The sequence below is a fragment of the Camelina sativa genome, chromosome 11 (assembly GCF_030686135.1).
Source record: "Camelina sativa cultivar CO46 ecotype springtype chromosome 11, ASM3068613v1".
NCBI lineage: Eukaryota > Viridiplantae > Streptophyta > Magnoliopsida > Brassicales > Brassicaceae > Camelina > Camelina sativa.
This window is the reverse complement of record NC_141890.1, coordinates 15,485,653-15,507,841: the sequence shown is the minus strand read 5'-3', so window position 1 is coordinate 15,507,841 and position 22,189 is coordinate 15,485,653. Positions and strand designations below refer to the sequence as shown.

General features: G+C 36.9%; 2 protein-coding genes, 1 long non-coding RNA gene and 2 pseudogenes across 14 annotated transcripts; 2 read left to right on the top strand and 3 right to left on the bottom strand.

Annotated features, from left to right (window-relative positions):
• The first annotated feature begins 4,573 nt into the window (after positions 1-4,573).
• Positions 4,574-8,585, top strand: LOC104723620 (hyperosmolality-gated Ca2+ permeable channel 1.6). Of its 10 annotated transcripts, none has more exons than XM_010442007.3 (12): positions 4,574-5,042; positions 5,282-5,627; positions 5,719-5,874; positions 5,959-6,094; positions 6,185-6,286; positions 6,369-6,488; positions 6,569-6,649; positions 6,741-7,081; positions 7,176-7,421; positions 7,498-7,822; positions 7,902-8,135; positions 8,234-8,585. In XM_010442007.3, exons 2-12 carry the CDS (start codon positions 5,314-5,316, stop codon positions 8,465-8,467), a joined length of 2,289 nt encoding a protein of 762 aa, XP_010440309.2. In that variant the 5' UTR covers positions 4,574-5,042; positions 5,282-5,313; the 3' UTR covers positions 8,468-8,585. The 10 variants fall into 10 exon arrangements, 8 of the variants coding, with proteins under 8 accessions (XP_010440309.2, XP_087328159.1, XP_087328166.1 ...); XM_087472033.1 differs by having other exon boundaries at positions 4,614-5,042; positions 8,231-8,585; XR_015571213.1 differs by having other exon boundaries at positions 4,693-5,042; positions 7,578-7,822.
• On the bottom strand, positions 8,553-11,048 carry LOC104728052 (uncharacterized; annotated as a pseudogene). Its single transcript, XR_015571215.1, has one exon. The product of XR_015571215.1 is annotated as an uncharacterized LOC104728052 (transcript).
• A 755-nt stretch (positions 11,049-11,803) lies between these two features.
• LOC147934031 (uncharacterized) lies at positions 11,804-15,912 on the top strand. Its single transcript, XM_087472443.1, has 3 exons — positions 11,804-14,263; positions 15,061-15,533; positions 15,630-15,912. Exons 1-3 carry the CDS (start codon positions 11,804-11,806, stop codon positions 15,910-15,912), a joined length of 3,216 nt encoding a protein of 1,071 aa, XP_087328569.1.
• A 679-nt stretch (positions 15,913-16,591) lies between these two features.
• On the bottom strand, positions 16,592-18,389 carry LOC147934030 (uncharacterized; annotated as a pseudogene). Its single transcript, XR_015571212.1, has 5 exons — positions 18,164-18,389; positions 17,900-17,990; positions 17,709-17,779; positions 17,191-17,444; positions 16,592-17,016 (listed from the first exon to the last, which is right to left on the bottom strand). The product of XR_015571212.1 is annotated as an uncharacterized LOC147934030 (transcript).
• Positions 18,390-19,995: 1,606 nt separating this feature from the next.
• Positions 19,996-21,141, bottom strand: LOC147934029 (uncharacterized). The gene is made up of 3 exons (XR_015570666.1): positions 20,858-21,141; positions 20,508-20,759; positions 19,996-20,084 (listed from the first exon to the last, which is right to left on the bottom strand). It is a non-coding gene; the product is annotated as an uncharacterized LOC147934029 (long non-coding RNA).
• Between the last annotated feature and the right edge of the window lie 1,048 nt (positions 21,142-22,189).

The window sequence follows — 22,189 nt, the reverse complement described above, 5'->3', positions numbered from 1 at the left end:
AAAATAATAAAACTGTCTCAATTACAGACTTACAAAACGTCTTTAAATCGTCACAATTCGAGTTTAAAATAACGTTTTAATTATGTATCTTATTATTACAAAACTATAGTCTCAAATGGTCACAAATGATAATTAAAAATTTGTCGCAAAAGTTTAACAAATACTCAAAAATCATGATATTTTGTGACTATCATAATGTCCAATCTTATCATTAGAAGTTAGTTTCAAATGGTAAGTTATTACTAAAAAATTCATTGCATATGATAAAAATTATAACTAAAAAATTAATCTTAAAACAAAATTCATTTTTAAAATTATAATCATACAAATTTTTTATAATCATAAAAATTAGATATACATTATAAGCTATCTTTATTCTTACAAAAGAAAATAAATCACAAATTCGACCAGATGCACATATTCAACCATAACTTTCATATTATAACTCCTATGGAAACGATCTCAGGCTCTATGGAAAGGTAAGACTCAGATCTTTCCAACGGCGGATAGATCAGTTTCTGATTCAATTGGTAGCAGTGGGAAACGGTTTCACAAGATGACTGATGTTAATTTGCGGATCTGCGCAGAATAGATTTGAGAAAACATGTGTAACTTTTAATCTACAAAAACGGTGACAAAATATTTTGGGGAAAACTTACATCTATGGGTTGGGAAACTGCTCACCAAAATTCGTCCATAAAAGAGTTCGTTTACCCCTTCTTTTCCACCATATCCTAGGACATGTAAGATCTGTCCTTAATCTCAACTGTGGCTCCTTGTTCTCTTTCTCTCAAATGGTTTACTCTCTCTCTCTCGGTTTAGGAGGCACGAAATTATAAAAAATAAAAACCTAATCATCTCTTAAATAAGTCTTGTTAAATTAAGGTTAGAAACTTGGCTTAATGGGCTTTGTATAAATGACATAACAATTTATACTATTTTATGACTAATGTTTACTCACTTTAATGTCACAAACTGTGACTTGCATATCTGTTATAAGTTCATAACTAATTTGCAACAATATATTGGTCACAATGTAGTCATAAGAGTGACGATTAATATTATCGTAACATATTCTTCACTAATTGTGACAAACTTTTGTTACTGATTTTTTCCGTCATAATATAGTGATGAAAATACTATGAAATTGTGACAAATAAATTTAGTCATAATATCGTATTTAAAGTGTCACAAATTTGTGACGAAATTTTTTTGTCTCAAAAATACGTCTCAATAAAATTATTTTCTTGTAGTGTTTGTTTCCAATAGATTTCTTTATTTTTGTAAGCAGTAGTTAGCTGATGTCTCAAACGGGGAATCAGGTCACGATCTGAACGATGAAGACTTGACATGGCTCTGTTTAAACGATATTGTAGTACATTTATTTGTTTGGCAGAATTTAGATTGTTTCTACGTTTACAACGAGCCATGTATGTACGACAATGCCTTATTTGATCAACAATGGTGTGATGACGTTGATCCTTGCAGAAGTTCCATCCCTCTTTTACATAGTGTTTAAAACTTGCAACATCCAACAGCCTCATATCAAAGCGAAACGCCTTTCGAAAACCTGGATCATGAACACCTAAACGAAGCACCATCGGTCTGTGATCAGACCCATTGAAGTCCAAAAATTCAGCTTCTCCTCTTGGAAATGTGGCAGACCATTCCGAATTGACTATAATTCTGTCCAGACAACACTTAACAGTATATAAGTGACGTTCACCAACCCAAGAAAACCTGTTGCCCGTGGACTTTAAATCCGTGAGATCACAAGTGAACATCATATGTTTAAAGCTCGAAAGGTCCAGTTCGCGCGCAAAGGACCACCAATTTTCTCGTTGTTAGATAAAATCTCATTAAAGTCCCCAACTAAAACCCATGGACCATCTTTAAATCGAGATAATTGTTCAAGGTAATCCCAAAACAAGTGTCGTTGATCCTGAATAGGATGACCATAAACGCAGGACAAATAGAACTGAAAGTTATAATACTTAACGTTTACATCAATGATTCTAGTATCCTTAAAGATTTGGGATACAGAAACATTGTTATCCACAACAAAGCCAAACCGCCACTCCTACCAACAGGGGGCACCGTAATTACATTAGAAAATCCTAGAGAATGAGCAAAGTCAGAAACCATAGAACACCTATTAAGAGTTTCAACAAGAAATAACATAGTAGGTTTATAAATACGAACTATACTACGTAATGTAGATTGTGTAAGCGAGTCACCAAGACCCTGAAAATTCCAAGAGATGATTGTCATGGACACGGTGGGGGTACCGAGCCCCCCGCGCCTCTGTCTATCTCATTAGTTGTAGAACAGGAACCAACGGACTTAACACGCTCTTTCTTACGGATCTGGCACAGGACCGCCTGATCTTCTGCAGCTTCCCATTGTTGGTAAAACGCTTCAACCTCCCCTCGCTTACGCTTTGAACTCTGCATCTTTGTCACTACAAACGGACACTTATTCTCACGGATAGGAGAGAAAATGTCTCTGAATTGCTTGCTGAACTTGGCATGTAGATAACGCAATCTCTCAGCCGTGAGTTTGGTGTCCTCAAAAACACTAGGAGACTCACTTGGATGGGTAGAACTCGGGCCAGCACCCGGAGACGAGAAGTGATTTTTCAACCCTAGAATTGTGTCAAACGGATCAATGGTCTCCAGGGAATTCGCTTCAGTCAGATCATTTTGCTCACCCGGAGGACCATCCATGTTATTGTCATTGTCATTTGGAGATTCCTCTGGAAAGAACTCCTCCTCCTCACCATTCAGATCATACTCAGCCACATCATGTTTCAGGGAACCACACTTAGAACAAAACTTACGAAGTCTTTCAAATCGATACTTAATGATAGTGTTATCCCCCACAGTGAATTGAAAATTACGCTGGAAACGTAATGGCCAATCTACATTCCAATCTATACTAACCGTTACAAACTCTACCATATGGGCATTTTCATCAAAATCAACAGTGTCAACTGGTCCTAATTGATCCCCCACATACCTGGCCATGTCATTGGAGAGATAGAGAAGAGGAATTCCCCGGATTTGGACACAGAATGGGATTATCTTCAATGCCTCATCGGTAATATGTGGATGCCACCAATGAACTGACAGCATCCATTCGTTGAAGGACCAAGGACCACGTCGCAATACCATGTTGAGAGATTCTTCCAATTGAAACACAAAGATGGCTTTTCCTGGTCCCAAAATACGCCCAACAACGGTTCCTTCGAAACCCCAAATTCTGGGCATATGACCAATAAGCGCCCTCAGATTCTGCTTGTGCGAGTTCACAGTTTGAACCACCAACGAGTAGCGGTTAGCAGTCACTGCATTTTGCAATGAATTGTGGATGTAATGGAACCGGTGCATCAGTTATGTCCAAATCCAAATCTTGAAGAGATTTTCTGATATAGTCACTCATTGTTGAAAGGATAGTGGTGTAGTAGTAAGGGAGAGAAAGTGGAAACAAAACCGTAAGAGTAGATTTGTCGGGAAAGACCCGTTTACATAGGTTTGGCCATGGCGGTTTTCCCAAACGGTTACCCAACGAGATGTTAATTATGATGGATATTTTTAGAAATTTTCGACAACATGAAATTTGTTCTTTTCGTCTACTTTTTGAAAAAAAAAATATATTTCTCATAACAAGATTAACATGATTTTATTATGAATAATAACTATATTTATTTAATATTAAAAAAAAAAGAACTAATATGCTGCCATAAATAAATAATCACACCTACAAATTATATTTATATAGAATTTAATAAAAACTATACTCAATATATATATCAAATTATGTGTGCAACCATCAAATATGACAACGTAGGGGAGATAACTTTGTTTGTAGACATCTAATGGTTTCAAACACTTTACCTACCTCGAAAAACAATACTGTCTTCTAGAGAAAGTGAGGTATTGTAAAACAGTACTTCATGCATCTTACAAGTTACAAATAAAGTGAAAGAGAGAGCATGAAGAAACATACGAAGAATTCGTAGGTCCCAATAGGCCGTATCCGTAGAGAAAACGAAAATTGTCATATAATGACCAGGTTTGGTTGTGAAGAACTGGTCAGTAAATTGATACAAAGAAGACGTTTGGCACAATATTTTTAGTAGAAACACTCTCATCTCTATATAAAACAAAGAAACGTAAAATAGTTGTTGTATTATGTAAGGTTGTTTTATATTAGAAAATACCTAAAAATCCCATATTTTGACAAGAAAACCACCATACTAAATACGGATAATGCAGACTAAATCCAAATTTATATGTTGGCAGATAGGAGATTCGGACCCACTTTTTACAATTTAAAAACAAAAAAAAAATAAACTTCGTCATCTTTTGCAAAACATTCAATTATCCACCCAAAAAAAAATCCTTGAAAAATTATCAAAAATAGTGGTTGTGATATTTGACAAACATGTTCACACTTGCTATAAAAAATAACCGTTTTTATTTCGTTTACAAGGGTCCATCCAACTTTATATTATACACGTATTTAACACATTACCTTTTATTCAAAATCAAGAAACCTCAATGTAATCATAGCCACTAGTTTACGCACTGGACAAATCAAACAAAAACGTTACCAGACCATTTCCAAAAAGAAAGAGAAAAAAACTCACTCCCCATCTACTAATGTTTTCTTGTCATCACCTTCTTTCTTTTGGTGTCACGGTTTTGATTTACTCTTTAGTCACTGTCATAGCCAAAGAAGAGCATCTTCATAAATACACTGAAGGCTCACGTTTTGCCATGTCCTCCTTAACAAGTTTTTTTTTTCCTTCTCTCTTCACACCTTCACCGTCACGGATCCATTTAAACAATAAATTGACGCAGTAATGTTTTAGTCGAATGAATCTTTGAACATATTTCCTAAAAACCCGGCAAAGAAAAAAACTGCTTTTTCTTCTTCTTCTTCTTCGTCCTCTGTCACTGTTCTGTCTTCGACGGTTTGGTCTGAAATCTTTTTACTAACAAGAACAAGAAAGCTTTGTCTTTTAGCTCTTTTAGAAGGTAACTGAAGTGTGAATCTGGTCTTTTTCTTTAATTTACCAAAAGCTGGATTCTTGTTTCTGTTTTGGGATGCTCTCTGTGTGACTGTGACAGATTGGTTCTTGTTTCTGTTTTGGGATGCTCTCTGTGTAAAAACAAAAAACAGAGCAAGTTGCGATTGATTTGTTTTTTTTTTTTTTTTGGATATTTCTGACCTCAACTTGTAAAGTCTGAATCTGTGTCGTTCTTTTGATTTACAGGAGAAGAAAATAGTATCTTCTTTCACAGTCGCATGGCTACAATAAACGATATTGGAGTAGCAGCAGCAATCAATATAGTGACAGCATTCGCTTTTCTCTTAGCTTTTGCTATATTCAGGATTCAACCAGTAAATGACAGAGTCTATTTCCCTAAATGGTATCTCAAGGGCTTAAGAAGTAGCTCTATACAAACCGGTGGCTTTGGAAGCAAATTTATCAACTTGGACTTCAGGTCCTATATTCGATTCCTTAACTGGATGCCTGAAGCTTTAAAAATGCCAGAACCCGAGCTCGTCGATCACGCTGGACTTGATTCTGTTGTCTACTTGAGGATCTACTTACTCGGGTATATATACATACTATATGTATCTCCCCAAGCCTCTTGTTTTTTTCTTCTGGTTTTAAAGACTTCTGAGCCATGTGGAAAAATTTTGCAGGCTCAAGATCTTTTTCCCAATAGCTTGTGTTGCTTTTACAACAATGGTGCCTGTTAATTGGACAAACAAGGGTTTGGATCGGTTGAGGCATTCTAATATAAGTTTCAGTGATATTGATAAACTCTCTTTATCAAATATACCGAATGGGTCACCTAGGTAAGAGATGCTTCTCCAAGTTTGGTGGCTTTTTTTTCTCCTTCGTTCTATATGTTTTACTCATTGGATCCTCATCTTCTGTAGATTTTGGATGCATTTGTGTGTAGCTTACGCAATCACCTTTTGGACATGCTTTATCCTGAAAAGAGAGTACCAGAATATAGCATTAATGAGGCTACAGTTTCTTGCATATGACCAAAGGAGACCTAACCAGTTCACTGTAATGAAACTTTGAATCTTTCGATGCTCTTGTGAGTTTTATTTGTGATTAAATAAGCTGAAAACCTGTTTATTTTCTTACTGATGTTAGGTGCTTGTAAGAAACATTCCTACAGATCCTCATGAATCAATATGTGAACTTGTTGAACATTTCTTCAAGGTCAATCATCCAGATCACTACCTCACTTTCCAGGTAAAGTCATCTTCAGGTTTTCTGATATGTCCAACCTTGACTCGATTCCTGAGTTGATGATTTTTGATCTGCTTTAACTCAGGCAGTCCATGATGCAACCAAACTCTCAGAATTGGTTCTGACGAGGAAACAAATGCAGAATCTGCTCGATTACAATATAAACAAACACATGAGAAATCTAAATAACAGGCCAGTTATTAAGGTAAACTCACATTTGCAAAGCACATAAGCTTACGTTTCTCTTGTTCTTCTCTTAAGACTCATCTCCATGTCTGCAAGTAGATGGGATTTCTTGGCTGCTTTGGTGAAGAAGTTGATGGAATCAAGTACTACACGTCTGCCGTCGAGGGTCTAACCAGAGAAGTAAAGCGTTCAACTTAACTACTCTGTGCTATTGTTTTATTCTCCAGCCTCATTTGCAACATTTAATCAAACTCTCTTTGGATGTTTTCAGATCTCTGAGGAGAAACAGAGATTAAGGACCGGCACAAAGTCCATAGTGCCAGCAGCTTTTGTATCTTTCAAGAGCCGTTGGGGAGCAGCGGTTTGTGCTCAAACTCAACAGACAAGAAACCCAACAGAGTGGCTAACCGAGTGGGCTGCGGAGCCACGTGACATCTACTATGACAATCTGGCATTGCCATATGTAGACCTTAAGATAAGGAGGCTCATAGTCGGCGTAGCATACTTCTTCCTCACCTTCTTCTTCATGATACCAATAGCATTTGTACAGTCACTCGCCAACATTGAAGGCATAGAGAAGGCTTTTCCTTTCTTGAAGCCCCTTATAGAAGTGTATGTCTCTGTCTATCTCCCTGAATATATCAACCTGATATGTCCCGCTGCCCGGTTGATTGAATTACTCACGTTGCTTGGTCTTTGTCGACAGGAAACTGTTAAAGTCAATCATCCAAGGTTTCCTTCCTGGAATAGCTTTGAAAATCTTCCTCCTTTTCCTCCCAAGAATACTGATGCAAATGTCCAAATTCGAAGGTTTTGTCAGCACATCCTCATTAGAAAGAAGAGCTGCATCTAGATTCTACATGTTCCAGTTCATTAATGTTTTCCTTGGAAGCATAGTCACCGGGACTGCGTTTCAACAGCTCAACAGCTTCCTTAACCAATCTGCAAACGAGTACGTTCTTTTAGACCTCCCCTTGCCTGGATTCACCGGGAAATCTCATATCATTCTGACTTATTATTTTCTGCAGTATTCCAAAGACAATTGGCGTCTCGATTCCAATGAAAGCAACCTTCTTTATAACATACATAATGGTGGATGGGTGGGCAGGTGTTGCTGGGGAGATACTGAGGTTGAAGCCGCTCATAATCTATCATCTAAAGAACTCCTTCCTTGTGCGAACTGAGAAAGATAGGGAAGAAGCAACTGATCCTGGAACCATAGGGTTCAACACCGGTGAGCCTCAAATACAGCTTTACTTTCTTCTCGGTCTCGTTTATGCAACAGTTAGCCCCATCCTTCTTCCCTTTATCCTCGTCTTCTTCGGCCTGGCTTACGTAGTGTACCGTCATCAGGTGAGATAACTGAAATCTTCTGCATACATTTCCTCCAACGTTCGAGCATCGTTTAGTAACAATGAAGGCTTCGTTGCAGGTAATAAATGTGTATAACCAAAAGTATGAGAGTGCAGGGAAGTTCTGGCCTGATGTTCACAGGCGTGTTGTCACCGCACTGATCGTTTCACAGCTGCTTTTGATGGGTCTTCTAAGCACCAAACATGCTTCTAAGTCCACTCCTTTGCTTCTTGTGCTTCCGTTGCTGACCATTGGGTTCCACATACACTGCAAATGTCGTTACCAACCTGCTTTTGTCACATATCCTTTGCAGGTTAGTTAAAACTTAAGAGAAAAAAAATAACTGGGTATTTATAGTAGCTTTGAGTGAGATGTGTAAGCTTACCTTTTCGATGTTCCGAGCAAAAGCAGGAAGCTATGATCAAAGATACACTGGAACGCACACGTGAGCCAAATCTAAACCTCAAGGAATTCCTTCGAGATGCGTATGCCCACCCGGAGTTCAGGGTTGGAGAAAGTTCTGACCAAGAGATGGGCTTGGAGAAGGCGAGGTCTGATAAGTCACCAGATTTAGTGGCTACCAAGCGTGGCTCATGGAGGAACACTTCTTTGCCTAGCAAACATAGCTACACGAATTCACCCTGATAGTTGCTTTGTTATACCTCCAATGGTGATTCTTTTATGTCTTAAAGAAGTTTTCCCTTCATTGGAAAAATGTACATAAATCTTCAGGTCAATACCATCTACGATTACATTGATTTCACTCGAATATGTTCTACGATTACACTGAAGGTGGGATGATAGCTATAAATCCTCAGGTCAGTGCCATCTATGATTACATTGATATCACTCGAAAAAGTTCTTCCCGTAAGTGTCTAGAAGTGGCTGAAGTGTTTTACGTCCATCAGCACGAGCAAGAAGTCGACGCAGCCTGCATTTAACACCATCGTTTGGGGTAAATTTCCTATCGAGCATGCTCTGAAGAAGCAGAACTGCATCTTTAACCTTGTTCTCTTCAAGAAAGCCAGATATAATAGTGTTAAACGAAACAGAATCAGGTGAGCAACCCTTTGGCTCTAATTCAAAGAACAATGCTCTGGCTTCTGATAGCATCTTATGTTTGCAGAGGGCATCAATAATTATGTTGTACGTTACGACATCTGCCACCAATCCCATGTTTGGGATTTCACCAAAGAGTCTCTTTGCGTCCTCCAGTTTCCCATTTTTTATCAGACCACTGATTAGAGCATTGAACTGATATATGTCAGGAGAATGACCAGATTTCCATATTGCATTGAAGATTCCTTGCGCGGCATCTACATCCCCAGCTAGGCAAGAAGCGTGTATTAATGAAGTATATGTATAATTGTCTGGTTTCAGCCCCTCATATGTCATTCGTCTTATAATGTCAATGGCTTCCTCTAGTTTCCCATACTTGCAATAGCCACCAATCATAATATTGTACGTAATGACATCAGGCACCAAACCCTTGTCTGGGATCTCATCAAAAAGTCTCTTTGCGTCAGCCACTTTTCCATTTTTCATCATACCATCGATGAGAGCACCGCATTCGTTTATGCTTGGAGTACGACCAGTTGCATAAAATATTTCTTGAGCGAAGTCCCAGTTTCCTGCCTGGCTTAAACCATGTATTAGTGTCGTGTATGAAGCATCGCACATTCTCTTCCCCTCACGTTCCATTCGTCTTAACAGTCTTCTTGCTCCTTCAAAATATTCTTTTTTAACCAAACAGTCAATGAGAACACTGTACTGTTGTATGCTTGGAGAGCAATCAGACTTGCATATTGCATCGACGACTTCTTTAGCGACTTCTGAATCTCCAGCTTGGTTAACAACGTGGATTAAAGCTGCGTATGTATAAGTATCTGCTTTCAACCCTTTACAATCCATTTCTCTTATAACCTGGACAGCTTCCTCAATTTTCCCATTCTTGCAATAGCCACTGATCATTATGTTGTAAGTAACAACATCAAGCCTAACGTCACGATGCCTCATCAATTTGAACAACTCAGTTACGTCCGTTAGCCTACACACTTTAAACAGACCATCCAACAGAGAGTGATATGTTTCCACGAGGGGATCCGGACCTCGATTGATCATAAAGTCATATATATCAATCGCTTCATTCACCTTACTGACTTTGCTCACCATTTCCTTGATCATCTCTGTAACATCGTCCCACAAACCCGCTTTGCATAATCCAGAGATGAAAGAGTTGTAAATGAACAGATCAGGAGAGATCCCTTGAGCAATCATCTCATCGAAATATTTAAGCGCCTCGTTAAACCTCCCTGAGTTATTCAGTGCAGTAATGATTCCTAAAAGCCAATATATCAGGAGACACTCCATTCTCAGTCATCTCTTCAAACACTGCCATAGCTTCGTCGAGTGACTTGTTCCTAATGAAAGAGCCGATTACGAAACTGTAGATAACCACATCACTCTTACAACCGGAAGCAATCATCCTTCTATGCAAACCTAGAGAAACACCAGTCTCGCCAATCTCACAGAGCTTAACAATAAGAGTAGCGTAGAGAGAAGCATCAACCTTAACACCTCTCTGAGACATTTTATGAAACACTTGAAGTGCATCGATCACTCTCCCTTGGGAACACAAACAAAGCACCAAACTGTCAGCTTTTACCAAATCAGGCTCAAACCCTCTCTTAATCATATCATTCAGAACACAAAACCCAGAATCAAACTGCTTCAAATGACGAAACACGTTAATTAAAATGTTCAAAGTACACAAATCAGGCTCGATAATAACACCCTCCTCGTGTCTCAACATCCTCTTATACATCGAAACCACTTCCTTAGATCCTTGAAGCTTCATCATTGAGCCGGACAAGTGATTGAATGTATCAATCAAAGGAATGGGTTTTGTCTGTAGAAGCTTGTCGAAGTAAAGCAGAGCATCTTCAAGGTTTAGTTTACCAGTCTTGCATTGTCGGTACACTTGAAGTTCAAGTTTGCTTCTTTTGGTGTTCGATTGAAAGAAGGATGATAGTGACGAGATTAAGCGACGGCAAGGTTTGGCTCCTCCTCCGACGTTCGTCGGATGATATAAGCGGAAGAGCATTTTGGCACTTTGTTTGAAGTGATTTGTTGTGTGATTATATTCTATTCGGTTCCTGTTTTGTCCTTTCAACTGTATACGTAATCGGAGTCGCCGTTGTCGTAACTTCCGACGAAACTTGAAGAAGATCACAAAGCTTTAGGTTTTGAATTAAATTTTGTTTTGCCTGTAGGCAGGCCTTGAATGTTTTGACTTTGAGAATTGGTTATTTAGGCGACCGTAAAAACTTTGGTTATGAACGGTTGGTAGTTTTAAAATAGTTTTTAAATCATAGTTTTGGTTTTTGGATTTTATTTTAGTTTTTGGTTTTTGGATTTTACAAAAATAAAAAAATATAACAAATTAAAATATTAGAAAAATGTCACATAAATTTTTTTTATTAGAAAAATGAAAAACTCAAATAAGATGGCTTTTAGATTATTAATGAAAATTGTTAAAATCTTTAAAAAACCGGGTTTCCAAAATTGTTTAGGAAAATCATTTTTACAAAATCTTGAATGGATAAAAAAAGAGATTCTCAATAAACATAAACCAAAAACCATTACAAAAACTATAAACATTCAAGGTCTTTAACGATTGTTGATACGAGAAACAACAACTAGATTGGTTCGAAAGTGAAATAAGATCTGGACAGACTTTCGGTTTAAATCGACGAGAACAATGAAGAATGACGAACTGGATTTTGTATTGATTTTTCTCTGTTTTATTGCATAAAGATTACATGTCCTTGTATGACGGCCTTGTTTTTTCAACGATTCTGGTCTTCCTTAAAAGGGGATTTAGTGGCTCTAGTCAGAGAGTTTTTCCGTTCAGGACGTTTTGACCCGTGTTTAAATGAGACGAATATTTGTCTTATTCCTAAAGTTGATCGTCCGCAGCGGATGGCGGAGTTTAGGCCGATAAGTCTTTGTAATGTGAGCTATAAAATTATTTCTAAGATCCTGTGTTTTCGGCTTAAGCGGTTTCTCCCATCTTTGGTTTCCGAAACTCAGTCGGCTTTTGTTTCGGGTCGTTTAATAACGGATAATATATTGGTTGCGCAGGAGATGTTTCATGGGTTAAATACTAATAATAGGTGCAAGTCGGAATTTCTGGCTTTCAAAACGGATATGAGTAAGGCTTATGACCGTGTAGAATGGGCTTTTTTAGAGGCAGTCATGGTTAAGTTAGGGTTTGATCGGAATTGGATCTCTTGGATCATGTGGTGTGTATCTTCGGTGTCGTATCAAGTTCTTCTTAATGGTCAACCCCGGGGTTTTATTAAACCACAGCGGGGTCTTCGTCAGGGGGACCCGTTGTCACCGTACTTGTTTATTCTCTGTACAGAGGTTCTGATAGCGAATATCAAAAAGGCAGAACGGGAGAAAAAGGTAACGGGTATCACAATCGCCCGGGATAGTCCTACCATTTCGCATTTGTTGTTTGCTGATGACAGTCTTTTCTTCTGTAAAGCAGAGGCGACTGAATGTCAGACGGTCATGGAAATTATCAGGAATTACGGCAAAGCCTCAGGACAAGAGGTTAATTTAGAGAAATCATCTATAATGTTTGGCAAGAAGGTTCCTACTGAGATAAGGGATCAGTTGAAGTCAGTTATTGGTATTACCAAAGAGGGAGGTATGGGATCTTATTTGGGCATTCCTGAAAGCCTCCAGGGTTCAAAAAATAAGGTTTTTGGATATGTCAAGGATCGATTGGATGATCGTGTCAATGGTTGGAATGCAAAGCTTTTATCAAAAGGTGGTAAGGAGATTATGATTAAATCGGTGGCTTTGGCACTTCCCACGCATGTGATGTCCTGCTACAAATTGCCGCAAGAGTTGACATCTAAATTAACGAGTGCTATTTCCACTTTTTGGTGGAAATCCAATGATAAGGCTCATGGTTTACATTGGGTGGCTTGGGATAAACTATGTAAGGATAAGTGTGATGGGGGTCTAGGTTTCAGAGCCTTGAAACAATTTAATGATGCTATGTTAGCAAAACAGTATTGGCGTTTAATTCAATACCCGACGTCATTAATGGCGAGGGTTTTGAAAGGCCGATATTTTAGCAATAAACACCCGCTTATGGCCAAAAAACCTTCTAATCCCTCCTTTGCCTGGAGGAGTATTTTTTCAACGAAAGATTTAGTGGAATATGGAGCGCGATGGGCGGTAGGTTCGGGTAGTTCTATTTCGGTTTGGAGAGATCCATGGATTCCGGATATTAGACCACGTCCTGCCAATGGTCGGGGACGACTCTGGTTACCGAGCTTGATGGTGAACCACTTAATTAATCCTGTCACGAAGGATTGGCACTTGCCTACTCTAGAAGAGTTTCTGGATCCGGGGGATATACCGATTATTCGGCGTATGTCGGTCAGTAAGGTCCAGCAACGGGATCGGTTAGTATGGCATTTTACCAAGTCAGGGAAGTATACGGTTAAATCAGGTTATAGATTAGCCAGAGAACTGATGACGGAAGTCGAATACGGACCAACATGTATGGCCCTCAGGGCCCAGGTGTGGAAGCTGGATGTTCCCCCAAAGGTCCAACATTTTTTCTGGCAGATTGCGTCGGGCACCCTCCCAGTGCTCGAACGACTTGCGTATAGGGGTATCCGGTGTGATACACTCTGCAAACGGTGTGGGGCTGCACCAGAAACTATCAATCATGCTCTCTTTGAGTGCCCTCGCTCGCTCGATGTTTGGGAGTTGTCCCTAGTTTCGTTAGTCCCCGATGGCTTTCCATTTGCTTCAATTTATGCAAATTTAGACTTTATTTTTTGGCGGGCAGCCTCTCAGTCGGGGGATTCGGATGTAGCTAATCGTCTTCCTTGGATACTTTGGACATTATGGAAAGATAGGAATAAAAAAGTTTTTCAGGGGTTACAAGCCGAGCCGACGGAAATTCTACACCAGGCGAATAATGATAAATTACTATGGGAAGAAGCAAAATCCTATTCGGATAGGTATTTGCATACTACGCCTCTGGTGGAGGATAGGGGAGCGTTTCCTCGATGTCAGATTGATGGTTCTTGGAAAGGGTCAGATGCTATGCAGGGTCTAGGATGGTGGTGTTGTAGTGATGATGATGCGACTCTCCTTTTGGGAGCACGGAGTCAGAGATGCGGTCCTACATCCTTACATGCAGAGCTACAAGCCTTGATTTGGGCTATGGAGTCACTCTTGGCGGCTGGAGTTGGATGTCAAAGCTTTGAGACAGACTGTGCAGAATTGGTGGCGATGGTGCAGACGCCTGACGATTGGCCATCTTTTTCGAACCTGTTAGAGGAGTTTCTTGTGCTCAGACCATGCTTTTCCTCGTTCTCCCTGATCAGGATCTCTAGAGAGCTCAATGTAAGGGCAGATTGTCTAGCCCGTTCTTCAAGATTGCTTTCCTCTGAAATTTCCTTTGTAAACTCTTTTCCTCCGGTTTGGGCAACCAATCTTGGAGTTATTTTTTAATTTGATTAATGTTTGGTTGAAAAAAAAAAAAAAAAAAAGATTACATGTCCCTTTTTTCCTTACAAACTTCGAATATTTAAACTAAACGATCTCGAACTTCTCCTGAATCTCCTCCTACGATCTCGCCCACGATCTTTCGACCTTATCTCCGGTTTGACTCAACGTCTCAATCGAAATCGCCTCTTGGGCCCGCGTTAGGCCCATTAGCGGGCTTGACTTTCGCTTCTTAACGGGCTTTCCTACGGACCCTTAAATCGTCGAAACCCAACACCAACAACGGTTAAAATCTTATTGTTTACCAACGACTTTTAAAGTTATAGCTTTTTTTTCTTATTGTTATTATATATTAATACATATAAATTATGTCAGAATTTAATTTATATAGCAATTTAATAATAAGAATAAATTTTATTAATGATAAATTAAAAATTTTAAAAAATGGAAATCAATCAGATATGTGATTTTGTTTGAAAATTCTGTTTTTCTTTTGTTTTTGGTGATTGATTTTTGATTGATTTTTAATTGTTTTGTATTTTTTTTTTTAATTGAGTACAATAGTTATATGAATAGTCAAAAATCCATTAAACACTAATCAATGCATTGTTTTGAATGTTAATCAATTTTATGTGTGATGAGTTTAAGACGTCAATGATGCTGGAATTTGAGATGTCGGATTGGGAAAAATGAAGTATTTTCTTGGAGTAGAAGTGAAACAGAGTGATGCTGAGAATTTCATCTGTCAGAGAAGATATGCTAGAGAGGTTTTAGCAAGGTTTGGGATGGAGGAAAGTAATGCTGTGAAAAATCCAATTGTCCCGGGAACAAAGCTTACAAAAGATGAAGATGGCGAGAAGGTCGATGGAACCATGTTTAAACAGCTGGTTGGAAGCCTCATGTATCTAACAGTCACCAGGCCTGACTTGATATATGGAGCTTGTCTCCTAAGTCGATTCATGGCAGATCCAAGAATGTCGCATTGGCTCGCCGCAAAAAGGATTCTACGATATCTGAAAGGTACTGCTGAACTTGGAATCTTTTATAGAAGAAGTGAGAACATGAGTCTGAAGTTTACGGCATTCACCGACAGTGATTATGCCGGTGATTTGGATGATCGAAAGAGTACGTCGGGTTATGTGTTCTTGATGACATCCGAAGCAATCTCGTGGGCATAAAAAAAACAGCCGGTTGTAGCGCTTTCCACCACCAAGGCTGAATATATAGCTGCTGCGTTTTGTGCTTGTTAATGTGTGTGGATTAGAAGAGTGTTGGAGAAGATTGGAGCTGAAGAAAAATCTGCAACTGTGATTAATTGTGACAACAGTTCAACCATTCAATTGTCAAAGCATCCAGTGTTACACGGCAAAAGCAAGCACATCGAGGTGAGGTTTCATTATCTCAGGGATCTGGTGAATGGAGAAATGGTCAAGCTAGAGTATTGCCCAACAGAAAATCAGGTTGCGGAGATTTTTACAAAACCGTTGAAGCTGGAGCAGTTAGAGAAGTTACGGGCATTGCTTGGGATGGTTAACATGTCTGCGTAAGCTGAATTCAGGAGAATTAGTTTAAGGGAGGGTATGTTGGAGTTGATTTAGTCATGGAGTCTAAGTCTTAAGGAGTTTAGTAAGTGGAGTCGTGGACTTGAGAGTCAGTTTGTTAGTGGAGTCTGTTTCCGTTTTTCTAGCTTTGATTCAGTTGTTGTTTGCTTCCTGTAACACTATTTAAGCCATCGTTGTTAAGTTAATCTATCATCACTTTCAGTTCAATATTTCACATCACTTTCAGTTCAATATTTCATACATGTATTAACACTCACAATACATGTATTTGCTCTGATACCAGATAAAGGAAGTAAAGCAAACACAATTCTCTGAATGATTCGTGATTGACTTATTCAAAAACAAATTCAAAACCAACAGTACGGTCGTAACCGTTCGTAACTTGTCACAACCGACAACTTGAAACAACACATCTAATAACACAAGAGAGACGGTGAGTCTGGGTTATAAAACGTGTACGACACAAGGAACGACGTCGTTGTAAAAGCAATAAAAGGAAATTATCTTTCCCAACAACACACCATTCTTGCCACTCTCTCGGGTTCCACTGGTCTAGAAACCAATTGTAATGATGCCTCTATATACATATGCCTAATATTAAAGTGTTAAGTCATGTAAAATGCACAATAGATCAGAGATTCATGAGATATAGAAAAAAAGAGAGTTTGTTGAGAGCAAAGGAAAAATCAAGATCTTGTCACAATTGGATTCATTAAAAGGGAACAGTATCTCTGAAATCAATCTCAAAGTTAACGAGAGACACATTTCTATAGATACATGATAACTTCCCTAACCATTCAACCAATTGAGAAACATCACACTACGAAGCCATCAGAGATGACTACACAAGATAAGGGAGGGAGACGTACATAATAGAGCTTACTACATACGGTACCGATCATTAATAGAGCTTAATGACTTTAGAGACTCTTGCAAAGAACAAAGGACACATACTTGTGCTGAATTTTTTAACCCCTCTCATCCATTCTGGTGCTACTCTTTCGAGTGATCCGAGCGATGCATTCTCGTAGAGCAGCTCAGATTCTTCAACAGATGAGTTATTCAAAAAAGTTAGGCTGAAGGATAAACCTGTTATGGTCAAAAATCAGGGAGAACAAAAATCAGCGTCGGTGCTTTTACGGTGGTTGATGATCTCAAATAAGATGGATGGTCCATCTTTTGAATCAAAGGTAAATAGGTCTTGCATGAAAACAACCCGGAGAAAGATACAGTGGATATAACTTTACGCAACAGAGAAATTACCGGTTGTTGGGTGCAACAGATGAATTACGTGTTCGCCTTCATTATTACTAGTTGATAATTCCATTCCTAGCAACTGTTCACCAAGAGCTTGAAACATACAACAAGCAGAATTATTTGATCCATCACAGGTTGTTCTGCTACGTTTTCTCATGCTTCTTGTTGTACTTCCAGCAGTTTCAGGTGTTTCGAAGTTGCGAGGATGTCCCTCTTGGATCTGCTCTTTTAGCTTGACATTTCTTCAGTAAGTGCTTTATCTGTTAAAAAAAAAAAAAAAAAAAAAAAAAAAAAAAAAAAAACTCAACTCTTTTTAAGTACCAAGTTCAAAAATTAATTACTCAACACAGAAAGAACAACAAAGATTATATCCTAGACGGTGTTATAAACAAATCTAAGCACTACACATTATTTTCTTAGCCAAAATCCTTAAAAAAAAAAAAAAAAACATCATATATCATGTCCTATGAAAATGCTACATTCAATTTTGAGCAGAAACTATAGTTAACATTGCTTCTTCTTACTCTTTTGTTCTTCTCTCTTGAGATTACGATTAAGATTTTGATTCTCCAGACACTTGTCGTCCAAGTCAGATCTGTGAAACAAGATTGCTATAATTACATTTGCAAGGCATCCTCCAACTTACTCTAAATATAAACCACCTCAACAGAGAAGAAAAATGAACACGGTAATATAATAATGATGTAGTACATGCCTGATTGAAGCCAATTCAGTCGTCATGTTCTCAACTCTCTCCAGCAAATTCTTGTTTTCACTTTTGAAAAACTCTTCCAACTTCTCCGAAGCTGCACACACAAAAAGACAGGGACACTATAAAGTCAAGAACAACACAGTAAGAAATCCCAATTTTTGTAAATTCCAAATTCCGAAAATCTAACCTAACAATAGAGAAATGCTCAAATCTCAAAAATGATAACAATTAGAGGAATAAAAAAAAAAAAAAAAAAAAAATTGGTACCTTCAACAAGTTTGACGAACTTCTCTTCATTTGCCTTTCTAACTGCATCGAGTTCGGAATTTTCCTTGAGGTTGTCGTTGAGCTTGGCGAGGAGAGCTTCCATACTTCTGCAACTGAAGAGTGAGTGAAGAAGAAGAACCTTAATAAAATTGATGATACGCAACCCGAAGAAAAGAAACAAAATCGAAGAGTTTTATACAACTTCGATTCGAGTGGGGTAGCGACACAATACGTTACGTTTCAATATTTTGAATTCGAAAACTAAATTCAAAATGAATCCCGAAACTGACGCCTATGAAATGAAACCAAACCAAGTAGGGCAATGTTTTTTATTAGCACTATTTTCTTTATTTAATTTAATTTTAATTTCTTAGTTTCACTTTGACATTACTATTTTTTCCCATACAAATGCCCTCACGAAAATAAAACGGACGAAGAAAGAAAAAAAAGGGCAAGGGGTGATTAGGTATTTTGCTGTTAGACACGCGGATCCAATGGGCAGTCGGATTGGTTCTAATAACATATCTGGATCAAAAGAACAAAAGCAAATACCATAACTACTCCAAATCAAAAAAAAACATTTCAAATTCATATCCCATTAATTAAGCAATTACACAACTCAAATATTCAAAACAATTCATATCCCATAAATTAGCAATTACAAAGCTACTATTACGCAGTTGTTACCTAAAATCCTTTATAGTCCGATAAAAAATAAGCCACATCAGATTTTTTGTTTACACTGGAAAAAAAAAAATCAAAATTAACAAATGATTATGGTTAATAAAAATCCTTTAGAAAAAAACTTACGATGGGTTTTTTATTTACAATAATATATTTGGTACAAGCCCACAGAGAAGCCCATAAAATGTATAACCCTAAGGGAAGCATCTAAAACACATTTCATCTCCATTTTTTTGTGTCGTTCACCTTTTTCATCTTCCTCTTATACGAGAAACACAACTGAAAATCATTCCTAATTTCACTCCCACTAACATATCCACGTTCACGGTGGTTTACAACAAATACCATTTCTATATAAATCCTCTTCAACTTTCTCTGCACACTAAAAAATCCCCCAAATTCTTTTTTTTTGAGAGACTCGGATGTATAAAATGTATCCTTGTTTTTCAATTTTTTTTGGCAAGGTACATCTTTTTGGTTCATTCATCTAATGATATTTACCTGCTTAGCAAAAAAAAAAAAAAAAATCTCTGTACACAAAAAAGCACCACGAAACCACTTTTGTTTTCGATTACCAATTCACCACCAAATCCATATCCTCTGTTCGATCATATGATCAACCACTAAAAGCTCTTTCAAATTCACAAAGCCAAATTATACCTGGTGCTATGCACGGAAAAAATAATTATATTATATATTTTTTTTAAATGTTATTAACCAAGTAGAAAAAAAGTGTTCATGTGGTAAAACAATAATTTGTTTTATGCATTTGAAATTTTTGTTTTCTTACTTGATATAGTAATAAAATTTTAGTTGAATGCAAAAGAAATTAATAGTCTTCCAGATATAACTAATATCTAATGATGTTTCAGAGAATATATATACAAAAGCGGTAATGCAAAAATTTACATGTATTTCAAAGAATTAATACAAAGAATAATTAATTAGGCTTATATTCTTGGTATTAGACACAAAATTTATCCTTGTGAAGTTGATTCAATACAAACTTATGGTGTGTTATGTTCTATTTCATCTTCTACTGCTATTTCGTCTTCTACTATTTTCCTCGCTCCTAACGTTTCTTGGTTATTTACTTGTCTTTGCTTTAGTTTGTGTCTTCATGTTCAGTTTCGTTTCCAAGTTAGATGTTTTTTTTTCTAAGCATTATCTATTTAATCTTCGTCTAATTCATATGTTATTCGTTATCTTCTGGTTTCTCTTCTAGTTCACCTGTTACCTGTTAGAAAACATAGAAAATTAAAAAAACCCATAGCAATGGAGAGTGTGCCATGGATACACCACGTCCAGCAAAAACATGAGAATGCAAACGTAGCTCTTTAGATGAAAACAAATATGAAAAGTCATATACATTTATATATATGATACATATTAAAAAGAGACATACTCAAAAATGCATATATATATATATATATGTTACACAAAAACAATGCGAAATAAATATTTTTGTGTAAACAATATATATTACACAAAAAACAATGCAAAATAAACATTTTTCAGAGAATTTATAGCTCTTGATCTCATAAAAGGATACATCTATGAAAAATGACATTAATTCATTAGCAAAGGCTTTCAAATAACCAAATATGGATCTCATATGAAAAACACATACACAATACAAATGCATGAGAACAGGAAATACCTTCTTCCAATGGTATGAGAATATAAAAATATTCTGTGATGCTCGTTGGTATATGCCATTGAATTGTGTGTTATTCTTCCTAAAACCAAGTAAAAAATTAAAACGTCTTAGATGCATAAAAATTGAAAATTTGCTTAAAAATTTCACGAAAAAGAAAGCGATAGAAGAATTATTGATTATCTTATTTCTTTCGGATTTGATTAAACATATTTCACTCTTTGGCATCTCTGACGTGGCTCTAATGTGGCTCACCTAAGTTAATAAGACGAGGATTAAAATTATGAGAACCCTGGTAACATAAGTTTTTAAGAGGGGATAGAAAGCAAGGATGACTGGAATAAGTTACACACATGCTTGTACGTGCTTGAGGGATACGCGACCAATGGATTGACAATATTAGGCGACCTTCGGATGTTGCATCGACACACTAAGTCCTTGAAAAATCAGCCGATGGCTTGATAACCTTTTTCAAAGAGGTTTTCGTGGTAGTGTATATAGAGAAGGCTATGGTTGATCAAACAAAAGGTATGGATCTGGTGGTTGGCCGTCAATATGGTGGGGGTGACTGGTAAATTTGTAATCGAAGATAAAAGTTGTTTTGTGGTGCTTTGTTTTTTGTATTTGGATTTTTTTTTCAAACAAAAATGAAGAAGGTATAAACTGAAATTGGATTTATATAAAAGATAGATATGTTGTAAACAACCATGAACGTGGAGCTATTAGTGGGGAGTAAAATTAGGAATGAATTTTTTTAAGCAGTTGTGTTTGTGACTTTTTTAGTTTTTAAAAAATTATTTTGCATGATCATGTTTTGTTTTTCTCATAAATGGATTTTTGTCTTTAAAAAAAATAAAAAAAAAAAGACTTTGATGTGGCTTAATTTGATTGGATATCTAACTTGTGCTTTATAGGATAAGCCAATTTATCAACTTATTTTACACTATCTTAGTTAAATCAACTTAACTTTTCTATGTCAAATATTCTAATATTAATAGTGTTGACAAATAATAAAATGAGGATTTAATACGTGTTAGCACAAATTTAATAATATTTTATTAATTCCAACATCTCCTCTTTATAACCCATCTAATTATAACCATATTATATAGTATTTTAAAGTGAAGTGACCTTAGTGCAGTGGCAGGAGATATAAGTCCATTTGTAGAAGGCACCATCACACCAGAGATCGAGTCATGCTAGCTAATGGGTCAGCCAGTTATGGTTCAATGGTTGATAAACAAAAAAAAAACGTTCAATTTTACATATTCGTAATATTTTAAAATTTATTAAGTTTATAGATATTAATTATAATATTTAAATAAATGTGAATCTGAGTTCTTTTTACATTAAGAATCAAAGCTCACAGGTTTTGGAAAACAAAATAGGAATCAAATTGTTGTTCTCTTTGTTTGCAAAAGATTCATAAATAGAATATCTCCAATACACAATAGAAAGTGTGGTTAAATATATCATAGTTTCGGTTTCCATATTGATTTTGCTGTATTTTTTTAGTTGGAATGGTATGTAAAATATTTACTGCAAATAAAAGGAGATTTACTCAGATGTACTCCAAATTAGGTAATATTACCAAAACAAATAAATCATTTTTTTATTACTAGGATATTTCGGGTATTTTCAAAATACCCAGCGTGCCCTTGTTTTATGTTACAGAAAAAAATGTA